This window comes from Schistocerca serialis, chromosome 3 (assembly GCF_023864345.2).
Source record: "Schistocerca serialis cubense isolate TAMUIC-IGC-003099 chromosome 3, iqSchSeri2.2, whole genome shotgun sequence".
Lineage (NCBI taxonomy): Eukaryota > Metazoa > Arthropoda > Insecta > Orthoptera > Acrididae > Schistocerca > Schistocerca serialis.
Window position 1 is genome coordinate 400210832 of NC_064640.1, and position 14218 is coordinate 400225049.

The window sequence follows — 14218 nt, forward strand, 5'->3', positions numbered from 1 at the left end:
TGGTCTGAGAAATGGCAAGACCAATACCATTATTGAAAACTACATGCCAGTTCACAACCAGATTCGCAGTAAACCATTGGATTTTGGCATAAAACGTGATTCGTCTGGAAAGGCACCCTGTCACTACTCAGTGGATGTTCAGTTGCGGTATTGGCGTGCTAATTCCAGCCTTCGTCGCCGATGAACAGCAGTCTGCATGGGTGCATCAACCAGAGGCTTGCTGCGGATACCCACACACTACAACGTTTGCTGAACGGTCGTTGAAGAGACACTTTTGGTAGCTTGTTGGTTCATCTGGACATTCAGTTGCTCAACAGTTGCCCGCAGACATCTCCGCAGTCCTTCACCCCTGTCACCTAAGGCCCATAGTGCACCACAGTTGCCTCGGCGCCTCCGGCCGGAGTGGCCGTGCGGTTCTAGGCGCTTCAGTCTGGAACCGCGAGACCGCTACGGCCGCAGGTTCGAATCCTGCCTCAGGCATGGCTGTGTGTGATGTCCTTAGGTTAGATAGGTTTAAGTAGTTCTAAGTTCTGGGGGACTGATGACCTCAGATGTTTAGTCCCATAGTGCTCAGAGCCATTTGAACCATTTGCCTCGGCGCCGGTTTTGTATAGCGCCATTTTGCCCTACACAGTATATTTTAATCACGGTGGTATGTGAACAGTTTACAGATTTAGCCGTTTCGGAAATGCGTACACCCAGTGCCCGAAACCCAATGATAACACGCTTTTGTACGTCAGAAAAATCTCTCCGTATCTGTTTTACGACAACGGCTGCACTGCTTCCCACGTCCCCCTCCCCCCTCCCCTCCCCGACACTCTTTATATACCGTTCACTGCCTGTGCTACCATCTGCCGTCTGTAAGTGATTATTGCACATTGAATGAGCGTAGGGGGAGCAGATATAAGAATCCTCCACTGCTGCTCATGGCAAGGTCCTAGCGAAGGTGGTTTCCTGTTGCATTCTTCCGACCTGATATAAACTGTCAAGGGTGTATCTGTGCCGTATCGATGACTGTGATGAGTGGTTGTACAGTGTAGTGCTTCGTTTGTGTTGTAATGGATAAAGAGAAGGCAGAGGCTGAAACCCGGTGCCTGCACATAGCTTGCTCCTCTCTAAACGCACCGAGGGAGCCTCAGAGCGTGACGTCCCCCTCGGACAGACGAACAACACCAACAGTACCACACGTTCTCATTTCATGGAGCACTGCGGAGAGGTTGGTGAAAAAGACTGGTGATCAGAAACCTAACACCGTCGCCTCTTCTCCCCTTGCCGACCAAAAATACCGGCAGTGAAAGTCTCACACACCTCCAGGATTGGAACCGCCTTACTTCCGATTCGAGCGCCAGCACACAAGTGTGCGTCAGTGATCTCGGCTACCGAGGTGGGTCACTGCTAATGTACACAAAGACTTTAATGAAAGATCAGTGTAGCTGGCATGTTGCTGCTGATGAACGAGGAAACATGATGAGGTTTAAACAACGTGAAAGCCTTAATAACCTGTTTAGACCACAATTACGACTCAGTGCTACGACTGTAGCAGCGAGGAGCTCCTTATTCAGGTTTCGATATTTGTGTATAGTATACTTTCCACGCTCCACAGCTGTAGCTGTAGATGTACAAATCACATTTGTGAAATTCGTGGTTCTCTCGTTTTCGCCTTCTTTATTCTTGTAGTTCTCTATGTACGGGCGCCAACTTTCAAATTGAAACAAAATAGATACTGCTGCGAGCTGTGCTGCAGACGATGTGGAGTAGCTGTTAGAGTCGCTGTCTAGCGCTCTGTGGTCCGCCAATTCACGTCCGATCAGGAGGAAATACTTGTTATGTAGAATTATCATCTCTAGAAGGTTCTAGAAATTCCTTATGTTGCTAATGTTTCCATATTCTGGAATATATGACGGTTGAGTCAACAGCAGCACTCTATGACCAAGAGGCAGTTTCGATCCGTCTTTGCGTCGGTGTCCCTAATAAACGTGATTTTAGTGCTAAGTGTTCTACGTGAATGATGACCCTACTTTCGGATTTGGTCTTTACTGTGGTTATGACGTGACAATAATATTTCACTGTTCAGATTACGCGGCTCAGCACTACAGCGCTGTCAGCGTGATGAAGTGGAAGCAAGGCTGAGAGTGAGAGGGAAGGCTGTGCAGACAATGACAGAGATATGTATAGCCCGACCGCAAGAAATATTCGTCACCCCTGGTGAACAACACATCCACCATACCTTGGCAACTACTTAGAACAGCCTGCTCCACTGGCAATATTGCCGGGTCATACCGCGATAGAGCCGTTTATTGCAGCAAAATTTCGGCAGTGTTGACGGCAACACTATTACGACCACACATTGCCGTAAAATATGTTCCATGAAACGCACCTTAAGACGGACGTGACAAACTATTGGATGATGGTCGATGGCATTTGAAAGCATGCAAGGTCAATATGGACGCTGCAGACAGTAATGAATACACAGGGAAACCTGGACATGGGCTTTACCAACAGACGATACCAAATAGCAGCTGCTGCTGCAGATAGTATTACTGTAGTCAACAGCTACCACGACTATAATGCCTCCGAGGTCGGCGAGATGTGAAACTGTATGTCTCCTTTCTCTTCGGAGGCTGTAGTGTGGCCAAAGATAGTACTATAGGTTATTTGTGTTACATCTACGTCTGTACGCTCAAGTACTTGGCAGATGGTACATTTTATTGTATTGCACATTAAACTTTATTTGGTTATGTTAAATGAGTTTTCATAAGATAACAGTTTTTGCATCTTTTCCGTTAAATTTTTCATCAAACGTTCGAGCTCTGAGTCTTCGTATATGCTCGATGTCCTGTGTGAATGCTATCTGATGCGGCTACCATACACTTCAGCATTATAGATATAAAAGTGTTTTATAAGCAAATACATTTTACCTATGTTCAATCAATGAACTAGGCTTATTATTTACTTTACCTACGAATGAACATACGCGATCGCTCCACTTCATACCCCTGCGCACTCTTATTCGCAGGTGTTAGTATGATATGGTTGACTCTATTTGTCATCTGTAGATTATTAAGTCAAAGTGCATTACTATTTCCTCTCGTTTGGAACTAATTGGCAGTTTTTTCACCAGTGTCATAGTGCGCGTAACCGACTGGATATTGCTACAGTTTTTATCAGGATCCGCGATTTCCTCTCTAAAACTTACAGTACGTAGCAATCGAGTTAAACAGAACTGATGTCCAGAGTTCCCCAAGGAAGTGTTATTGTAGGCCATCTGCTGTTCCTAATGTACATTAATGACTTAAGAGATAATCTGAGCAGCCCCCTTAGATTACTTGCAGATGATGATATGATTTAGCGTCTAGTAAAGTCATTAGAAGATCGGAACCAATTGCAAATGACGTAGAGACGATACCTGAATGGTGCCAAATGTGGCAAATATCTCTCAATAAGGAAAAGTGTGAGGTCAACATCAATACAAAATATATCCGCTAAATTTCGATCGATAAATCACACAAAGGTAAAGGTTGTCAATTTGACTAAATACCTAGGAATTTCTATTACGAAGGATTTAAGTTGTAACGGTCGCATAAATAATGTTTTGGGGAAGACAAATCAAAGACTACGGTTTATTGGCAGCTCATTTACAAAATATAACAGGTCTACTAAAGAGACTGCTTACACTACGGTTGATAGTCCTCTGCTAGAGCATTGCTGTGCAATATGGGATTCTTACTAGATAAGATTGACAGATTGACGGAGGACATCGAAAAAGTTCAGAGAAGGACAGCTCCTTTTGTATTATCGCGAAACAGGGGAGCGAGTGTCACGGATATGATAAGCGAGTTGGGATGACAGTCATTAAAACAAAGACCGTTTTCGTTGCGGCGAGATCTTTTCACGACATTTCAATCACGAACTTCCTCCTCCGAATGTGAAAACATTTTATTGCCGCCAAACTACATAGGGAGCAATGATCATCATAAGAGAATCAGGGCTCGTACACAAAGATTTAACTGTTCATTTTTCCCACTCGCTGTTCGAGAGTGGAAGAGTAGAGAAATAGTCTGAAGGTGGTTCGAAGAAGCATTTGCCAGGAGCTTAAGTGTTAGTTGCGGAATAATCATGCAGATGCAGATGTAGATGTAGCACTCCTGCAGAAATGATAGTGCTATTTCCGAAAAGTGGGAGATGGCAATTTCATTACCCTCTTAGTCATTAATGTACGACGGTTGAATGATAAGTAATGCTTCCATCAGCTCCGTAACATGTGTCAGTATTGCTGTGTAACTGGTTTCAACAAATTGTGTAGAGTCTCTGCTACATCCTTAGCCGCAAGCTATTGCTGTGATTAGTTGCGTATATTATCGTGGATGAAATGAGGGCGTATAAAGGAAAATTGTCACTGTGTCTGAAGAAACGTGCTCTCATCGAGTTCCTAACAGCAGAAAGTGATGCTCCAGTCGAAATTGATCGAAGAATGAAAGTAGTTCGTGGTAATGGCAGTGCCAGGTAAACTAAACAGATGTAAAGCTGGTGTAGCGGAACAACGGAATTATTGATAAACTAAGAGTTGGACGAAATTGTCAGCAGCCAGCGAGAGATGGCATTGCCAATTTTGGGTGCCGATGGAGCTACCCATATCGATTTCCTGGAACCAAACACAGCCAATCACTCAAGAAGACACACTGATTCATCGAGCTGTAAGAAAAGGCCTCAGGGGATTTCGATGGGAGACAGGGCAAGTTTTGTTGCAGCAAGACAACGCTAGGCCATACAACTCACCATGGAAAAGGTTAGGAGACTGCAAGTTACGACGATGTTGCATCTTACCATTTAGTTCACGCTCTGTGATCTTCATCTGTTTCCTAAAATAAAGGCAGGGCCATGTGAACATTGCAATGGCTCGAATTAAGAAATCCACACGGTGGCGATATGCTGGTTACAGAAACAGCAGATAGAAATCTTCTTTGACTGATTCATGAAACTTGTTTATCGTTGACAAAAGTGTACGGGTATTATTTGTCGACTACGTCGAAAAACGAGATTATGTTATGAAAGAGGAACATCTAAGACAACTTTCATTTACCAAAATGTTCCTATATTTCGTATTTTCACATAATGTGAAAATCTTAAATTACTCGTCCGTGTGTGTCCACGGATGACTCTTCGTTAAGGGTAACATGCTGTGTATCAGTAAGGCGTAAAATTAATCATAAACCTAGATATATATATCCCAAATGAACGTATTTCTTTCAGCAGGCATCTTTTTGGCTCTAAATCGAAAGCTTTTCGAAATTATTGGAAAACCATATCGATCTTGTTACTTCTTTCCACGTCACTTAAAATAACATGTGTGAACTGCTTCTGCATATATACTCAGAGATCCCGAGTTTCTTGCTTGATGGAGCGTGCTTCTCACTACTGCTAGCTACTTTTTGTCCTTTTCCATTCGCGTGTAGAGCGAGGAAAAAATTACTGCCAGTCTGGTACCGTTCGGGTCCTATTTTGTCGTATATCATTCTCGTGACTCCTATGCGAAATATACAATGGAACTGTTTTACAGTCTACGTCTAATAACAGTTCTCTAAGTTGGCGAATAAGGTTCGCAAGAACAACGTGAGTTTTCGTCCAGAGAGTTTCATTTCATTTCCCTGAGAATCTGAGATACGCTTTCTTATGAGTTATGTCGACCTCTTAGGATTATAGCAGTGTGTCTTTGAATTTCTTCAACATCTTCCATCTGGCCGACTTGACTGTCACCCCAAACCCTGAAACAGTACAGTAGAACAGGTCGTATTATAATTGTAGTCTCTTAAATAGATGTACTGCAGTTTCCCAGAATCCTTCTAACAAATCCGTGTCTACCTTTCACCTTTCTTGTTATTTATTTCACATGTTCGTTCCATTTCAAAAGGCTTGACAATAGTAGCTTTAGATTTCTAAGCGATGGTACAGACTCTTAAATGTTTACCAAGTATGTTCAGATCTGATGCCCAATGTGTTTTTACGAATTACATAGAACTTTCCACACTCAACCAAAGCTATCACTCACTATCCTGAGTGGAAATACTGGGTAATTCGCTCTGCTGATATTTATTTTGTCATCTGAACGGGACTCAAACAACCATCATCATACACATAAAGTTTAACACACTGAGAAGCAAAATACGCATTATATTTGCTATATTGTACATCACCATAAACATAAAATCACGGTAGGATCATATCAGAAGTTGCCCTGCTCTTCCAAGAAAAAGGCATTTAGAAGGCGATATACTCTTATGTCTTTCAAGCAGAGCTGTACGGTGGCACACGTCGTTGAATGTGAGGCACTTTATAGTGTCCATCAGTATTCTGAAGCATCGATGTTCCTCGTGCCATAAGTTAGCAATCAGCATCGGATTCACTTCAGCCTGATCTTTGCATTTGTATTTCACTTATGTGTTCCACTTCTCTCTGGTTTCTTATCTAATAGCCTATAAAATATCTGCCGATGGCAATTCCATGTGTCCTCTCTCTCCGTTATAGACTGCTGCTGTAGCTACCTTGTTTACTGTTTCGTTGCCAAGAATGCCATAGTGTGCTTTGATCCACCACATGGTAACTTCCCGATTCCTAGTTGTGAACTGTAATATCAGAGTCATGATGTCATATGCTGTTGGCTTGTTGGAGCGTGTGCTATGCAGATGTCTTAATAGTTCCCATACTTTTCTAGAATCAGAGAATCAGAAAAAATAACATATTGGTAGCCCTAGCATACACTAAGCGCTTTGTACTGACATTTATCTAGTCGTCTTTGATATGTTCTGGAACTGACCCAAATAAAGACAAGCATAATCCATGTGTGGACGTACCAAAGAACGATACATTCTTAGTCCCACTTGTGCATCCACACCCCAGCTCACACCCATGATATCTCGCAGTAAATTAGTGGATTTTCTGCAGTTTACGACGACTTCTGTAATGTGTTTCTTCCAGCGAAATTTTTGGTCTATATGGAGTCCATAATACTTGACTACTGCCTTGACTGATAGTTCATATGGCCTAAGCTTCAGTGTCTCCTTGGGGGGAACGTACGCCTGGTGGTGCTGGATCTACGGCCGTTCAAGAATAATAGTTCCGTAAAGACAACACCACTGAAAGCAACAATCAAAGAGTAAATGAACAGAATTTCTTATGTAAGGCCTAAGGATGTATTTTAAAATATGTTATATTTTACTATTTGTATTCTCATCCAATGCTCTGTCGCAACTACTGAAAAATCCTGTACATCATGTATGCCTGATATCTACGGTGAATGCATAGTTTTGTGTACTAAAAGTTATGTTACTTTTACTCGCATGTCCCCTAATTTCATAAATTAAGTTAAAATACATTAGTTCCCATTATTTATTGAAACCAACTTTCTGTCGTATGTTGTGGAGGGCCGGCCGCTGTGGCCGAGCGGTTCTAGGCACTTCAGTCCGGAACCGCGCTGCTGCTACGGTCGCAGGTTCGAATCCTGCCTCGGGCATGGATGTGTGTGATGTCCTTAGGTTAGTTAGGTTTAAGTAGTTCTAAGTCGAGGGGACTGATGACCTCAGATGTTAAGTCCCATAGTGCTTAGAGCCGTTTGAACCATTTTGTAGTGGAGGAAGAAACATTACTTTTGTTCTTTATGTTGACAGGTATTATATACGACCACACCAAATCGTACACAATACCTTTCCTGCTGGCTGGAGTGCCCCCAATTGTCGGAGGAATCGCGCTGTACTTGGTACAGTGCGTTACAGACGACGATGATGAAGACAGAGCTATGAGCGAAGCCAAGTCTCTACAAGTAATAGACACTCCCGCTGCAGTCGAAGACAATAAGCTGGGAGTTATAACTAACTGTAATTCACCGAGCCATCCATTAACACTCGAAAATGGAACAGGTATGTGGGTTGACATTATCGCTGCGAGAATTACGCCTCATTACAAGCCTGAATGTGAACGATTAATCATAGAGCCTGTAAAATCGTGCCCTCAAATATGTGTTGGGGAGCAAAAACTCAGAAGGTACAGCTATTCGGTGCTGTAATCGTTTTATTTCTCATAACTTTAAGATTCATTTTGAGTTGGCGGTGGTGCGATCATCATAAAATAAATATAATGAAGACCTAGAGAACAGAGAACAAACTGTCATAGTTCCTATAAAATCGTTGTTAATATGTCTTCCGATTTACTGCCATACGGAACGCAATGTATTTATGTGCTGCGAAGATGTATTTACTGAAACCTATGGAGAGGCATGAATCTCAGGGATTTCTGTTAGAAGTGATTCGCACTCCTTAGAATGTATGTGGACAGCTGAATTATAGTATTGCAGAAGTACTTATTTTGATTCCTATTTTTCTACTGTATATTTAAATAAAATTTCTTTCGTTATACGTTAAACAGTTCTGATTTTTTAATTTACTACGACAATTTGTAAAACTCCGAAGCTCGACTGTGCAAATTATATCCTATGAGTCCGCCTGGATCTTCCTAGTTCTCCTAAAATATCCTTGATTGTCCAGAAATATCATTTATCAAAATAATAAAAATTTATGAGCGTTAGAATGAAGACACCAAGACAAACAGGAAGGTAGTCCTGTATTTCTAGTATTATGGATTCCTATATATTGAGTGATTGAATATTTTCTCTATTGTTTTTGGGTGCCACAGGTACTTATATTTAAAGACAAACATAAGCTTTTATCACTGACAGATCACTGATGAAAACTAATGTTCTCAATGAAAATGTGTGAGATGATAACAGGCCCTCGGTTAGAGTGTAGAATTGATCATAGAGAAAATGGGTAAGAGATATGCCTATAATACCTGTTTTCCTGCAGGTGATTAACTGATACATTGATCTTATACTTTGTAATGAGCAATTTTGTTGTTGTTCCGCATTGGGAAGCTTCAACAATTTGAAAACTCCGAAGCACGACTGTGCAAATTATATCCTATGAGTCCGCCTGGATCTTCCTAGTTCTCCTAAAATAACCTTGATTATCCAGAAAGTAAGAGGTGATGGGTTCATTTATACTGCCGAGCTCGAGAAGTTAATCTTTATTAATTATATTTACGAATTATAGAAACTGCATATGAGTGTGACATTTGAAACCAATCTCGAATGAAAGAAATAAGAACACCAGCTTAAGAACTATAGCTGAAGTATATTAGTACACTTCAAAAAAATTTCTTTTTAGAAAATATATCTGATCTGAACTACAGCTGGACTGCTCATACTTAACCTTTAAAAACTTATTACGAACAATTTAATTTTTTTCTGTCGCATACAAAAAGCAACAATTTCTCCACTGTATTGGTAATTACCTCAGAGTCGCTTTCCTGGTTGTTTGTTGTTACCGTCAGCCAAATGGAGCAATGTCAGGTGGTCACCTGGATACATTTAATTATTGTACCAAGTGGTGTGTTGGTGACATGTACCATCGAGTGGCTTCACATTAGAGTTGGCAGGCATTGTTGATGATTGTCTGTTTGCAGCTGTCGCTTTTGCTGGACGACCAAACCTCCAGTGTTAGCATCAATGTCTCCCACTGACTTTGACTGGTTGCGCTCATGACCAGAGTCTTCAGTGACCTTCCAGCAGACGTGGAAATGCTTTTCATCAGTCCACACTAGAAGAATCTCGCAGGACGAATCCTCATATGTGATTTACCATCTTAGATTCTTTGTCTTGCCAATAGAGTTATAGCAACTTTCGGTGCACTTGTTTAAGCCCTCATTTTCCACTCCAAAAATGCATACTTGCCAAGATTATTTCTTCTAAAAACATTCCAATTGTGAGTGATGTTAGGTTGTCAATATCTGCATACCTCTGTGTCCTATTGGATGGTAAATCTTGTAAGGTCCTTAACATGGATCCTACATTGTACTATTACGGGTCTCTCGCACAGATGAAACGAGCCATGGATCCCCATCCGGCCTCTTTGGCCATTCAGTAACTCCTCAGAAGGCATCTATTGCGTCATTATCTGGGGAAACATTTCCTTCCGTTTCTACAGGGCACTACACAGACAGATACATTACGCCTAAGTCTTCCTAATGGTGTAAAAGTGTATGCAATACTGTATCTGGTTTGTGCTGATAGAGATGGCGCAAACCTGATGCAATAAGATTGAATTTCTTGTACGTGAAATACTTAAGTATGATAAGAATTAGAGACTAAATAAGTAATTCAATTCACATTTTTATTGGAGAAAAAAGAAGTTGTAAAAGGACATTCATTGCACACTACTACCTCATCTTAAGGAAGTCAACATGGTACGAAGGTAGACTGCTGTGATTGGGAAAGACATTCACAAAAGCAGTGTGTGCAGGTGATGGTGATGAAGGCAACAAATGGCAGTTTGCGAGGTCCCAGCAGCATGCACTGAACATCAAGTCAACGTGAACTATATCAGGTTTTTCCATGCTGTCATTTTTATAGTCTATCGAAGCTGGACGAGTTAACAGTGAAATTGAAAGCAGATGTAGAATGTGGGCCTCACAGACTTACCTGCTGCGTAAAGCAGAATATACAGTTGGCAATGTATGCAAGGAAATGTACTGTCATTTTAGTGCATATTGTTAATTCCACGTTGGTGCACACGAGTCTTCGCAGCAGACAATATGCGTTCACTCGATGACATCGTCAGATACGGTTGCTGCAAGTATGGGAGCGTGATTGTCGATATGAGGAGCAACATGTGGAAGTCGCTTATTCAGGTGAGTAATGCCTTAGGTTGCATTTCATCATTTGTTCTCCCTGGGTTTGCTATCTTCCGGGAGAAAGACACCTTCAGAATGCACACAAGCTAGATTACAGCAGCATCGTACTCAAAGGACATTCATGTGAGCCTCCCAGCGCTCTATGGTTGTTGCGACAGAACACCGTGCAAGGTGTGGATGATGTTAATATTATTGTTGTTGATTTGTGTGTCTCGACGACAGGATATTCCATTTTCTAGCAGGTCGAGGAACATGTGAAGGCGTTACCTAAGAACTTGCAGAATAAATGACATCTGTTTTCCTGTGGAGAGAGAACTGTTAGCTGGATTCACAACTATCTCCTCCTTCATTAGCGCTGTAGTTGTTGCTTTAAAGGACTCCATATTGGTAAACGATTATACTGTGACGCTCCTGACCTACCAGTCACTTTAATGCTAGCTGAGAACTACACTGGTGAAGGTGTACCGACAATGATCAAATTTTATAGAGTTGAGAACAGACGCCATGAAGGAGGTACTGCTAAAAGTGAGCTGTGTGCATTAAGACAAACAAATGCATTATTAATTTGTATTTTACGTGCAACACAGAAATTAAACAATTAGCCAATACAGATAAGGATAACTAGCCCTAGGTGGGTGATAAATTGTATGTTAATTGTTCTATGTGGGCCCAAGAATTGAATTGCATTTATACATTAGAAATGTTCATGGAGCAGTTGAGTGAGGTGTGGCACCGATGAGAAGCAGGAGCCCCTGACAACTGCAACAGGGTTAGTCGGCTGGACTGAGAACCGAGGGAGACACTTGTGATCTTTGTAGAGGATAGACTTGGCCACGTGAAGATCCTCATAAAGGTGTCAGAGGATGCTCCACTAAGCTTCTCGCTGTGATACCCGATCCTCAGCGAGAGCAGTAGTACACTAACGAATGATGCGATGGTACACTCAGCAGATCAGCTATCAACAATGTAAGAAAAATTATAAATTTTTTTGTGTTTGTAGCCCCTTTTGATTATTCGATCTTCCCTCTTCTGTATCTTCTAGGGCAACAACTGTCTTCCCTTTTTGTACCATTATCCAGAAGTAATATATAATTTCGCCAATAGTAGAAGCTGTTACTGCTCGTTAAGATTTCTCACTTCCTCCCTGTTATTTGTGAATCTCTTGTGCTCCCACAATTTGTTAGTTTCATCTGGGCGTCCGAAATCTCCTCCCTGCATGGTTTCCATCGGTTACCTGGCGCATCTATTGTCTTGTACAGAAGATACGGGCTGCGTCCTGTGCCAGACTAGAATTGCATTTTACTTCGTATGTTTCCTAATGTGGGGAGGTACTGATAGCTGCCTTGCTGTAAACGGGTGTCACAATACAAGGCAAGCGTGACACACGCATTGCAGATCTCTCATGTTGATCCCCATTACCAGTATTTGATGTAATGGAACTGAAGACTGCACCACAACATTGTTCTGTTTCTTCTCTGTATCTTTTCATATTAGAGGAAGCGATATGTTCGCCAGTACTCTGTCATTTGAGACAGCGGTGCACACCTCAACTACTGACTCTCAGCTTCACATGTGTCAGGATCATCAAAATACTCTATAGTTGCCGTTTATTTAAGAACAATGCTTCTCGTTTTATTTCTAAGCACTGTTTGTCTATAACGTATTCATGGAATGCATGAAACATGCTTACTCATCTTTCCTTTCGCAAGTGAATTGTACTGTATGAAATTATCCGTTTCACAGTGCAGGCCAGAAGTCTATCTTCTTTTCAGCTTCCTTGACATAATTTCAAAAAAAGTTAAGATTTAATACATTATCATAACATTTTAACCTGTTTCCGCCATATATCTGAGAAAAAAGTTCATGATTAATGCTAGCTGGGTGTGTAGCATTTTACAAGAAAATGTATGTAAATAAACTGATTAATCTAGTTAGGTTTTTAGTTAACTCACATTCGGCTGCCACCGTTTCTGTAGCTGGACTGTTGCTATGGTGTTGGCTGCAGGGCATGGGGGTGTGACGCTTTCGTTGTTAATGCATTTGGCCCCTACGAGGTGTTGTAGTCGAGGTTTGGTGTGAAGGACAGCTTCTTATGCAAGCTGTCACTCCTATTCGACGAGTGAGGGTACCCAGTATCGTGGGCTACAAACATATTCCTAGACAGTTCTCTAGTTTGGCTTCGGAACGATATTCTAGACGGCACTTTTAAGCATGTGGAATAATATTCGGTATTCATTGTGGCATATTGCTTTAAACTTGACATTGTTTGACATCTTCATGTTTCTTACAGTTCTTTGCCATTAGGCAATTTCCATGTGATTCCCTTGGGTGGCGGGAAAGCATTATGGCTCCACTCCATACTATGTGGCTTAGTCTCTCGAGTAAGGCAACGCGACTGTGTTTCATTACAGGTGACAATTGCTTAAAGTAAAAAGCTACCTCAGTAGAGAAGATATTCACCAACTTTCTTACTTGTTTACTTCTGCTGCCGGGACATCGACCATCAACGCAGTTTGAGGAAGGACAGATAGTTTTTGAGGCGATCAGTTGTGAATATGGGCATTTGAATTGGAATTTAATGCACGGTTTGCTACTCGATGATCGCAAGGATGAATTAATGATTACGCTCCGTACTGTGAATACATCGTCTCGTGGCTATATGAGATCAGAAAATCTTCTCGGGCTTCCCGCTACATCAGGTGTTAAATCCTCACTAGCTTTCAGCCGAATTGTTCTCGGCCAGAGTCAAGTGATAAGTCACTGCCGTGTCAAAGAAGGCTGACGGCTGTGACGTCGTTGATGATCAGTCTATCACCAAATAAGCCATTACTTTACTGGCTGCACTCGCTTCGATCTTCCAGTGGCCACATTCTACCCTGTTCTAAACTGCAGACCGGAGTACACTTTCTTTATTGAGGACGTTATCCTAGATTTTAATTTCAATCAATTATTATGTTATCCCAGAAACCGTTTGGCTCCTAATGATCGATGTGTCACGGAATACATTTGGTACCCCTTTTCTAAAGCATCTTCTGTCACGGGTGATTTATCGGAATAGCATAGGCTTAAATCAACAGTGTGCACCATTTGCTTGGCATTACAGCAGCCGCACTCATAAAGTATCTTAGATACGGCCGGAATTCTGAGTTCTATATACTCCTTGACAAGTCTCATGAATTTACGTATTTTTTCTGGGAGCCTGGAAACTGATTTAATGTTATTTCTGTTCAGACGACGGCTAATATTCTCTGTCACTGAGTGACGAAAGGGGAAAAAATGGAATCTTTCTCTTTTCGTCGGTGATGATTTGCTTGCGCTTCCCACTAGAAATGGCGTGCAAAATCTGGCGGTGATTGTAGCCATTTGAACAGATGACGTGTTAGTAGGTGGGTGAGGCTTGTGGCAGATTTTCGGCATCTGAGACGGCCTTAGATGGCGACTGAACACCAGTAACTTCATAGCTGATAGCACGGCTGTATAA

The 14218-nt window shown here is 41.7% G+C and overlaps 1 protein-coding gene across 1 annotated transcript in view; it reads left to right on the plus strand.

The window, feature by feature from the left end:
* Positions 1 to 14218, plus strand: part of LOC126470257 (monocarboxylate transporter 10) — a 466478-nt gene that overhangs the window by 437033 nt on the left and 15227 nt on the right. The window contains exon 6 of the mRNA XM_050097984.1: positions 7662 to 7910. Within this exon, the coding sequence (XP_049953941.1) occupies positions 7662 to 7910 (249 nt within the window). The remainder of the gene's footprint in view (positions 1 to 7661; positions 7911 to 14218) is intronic.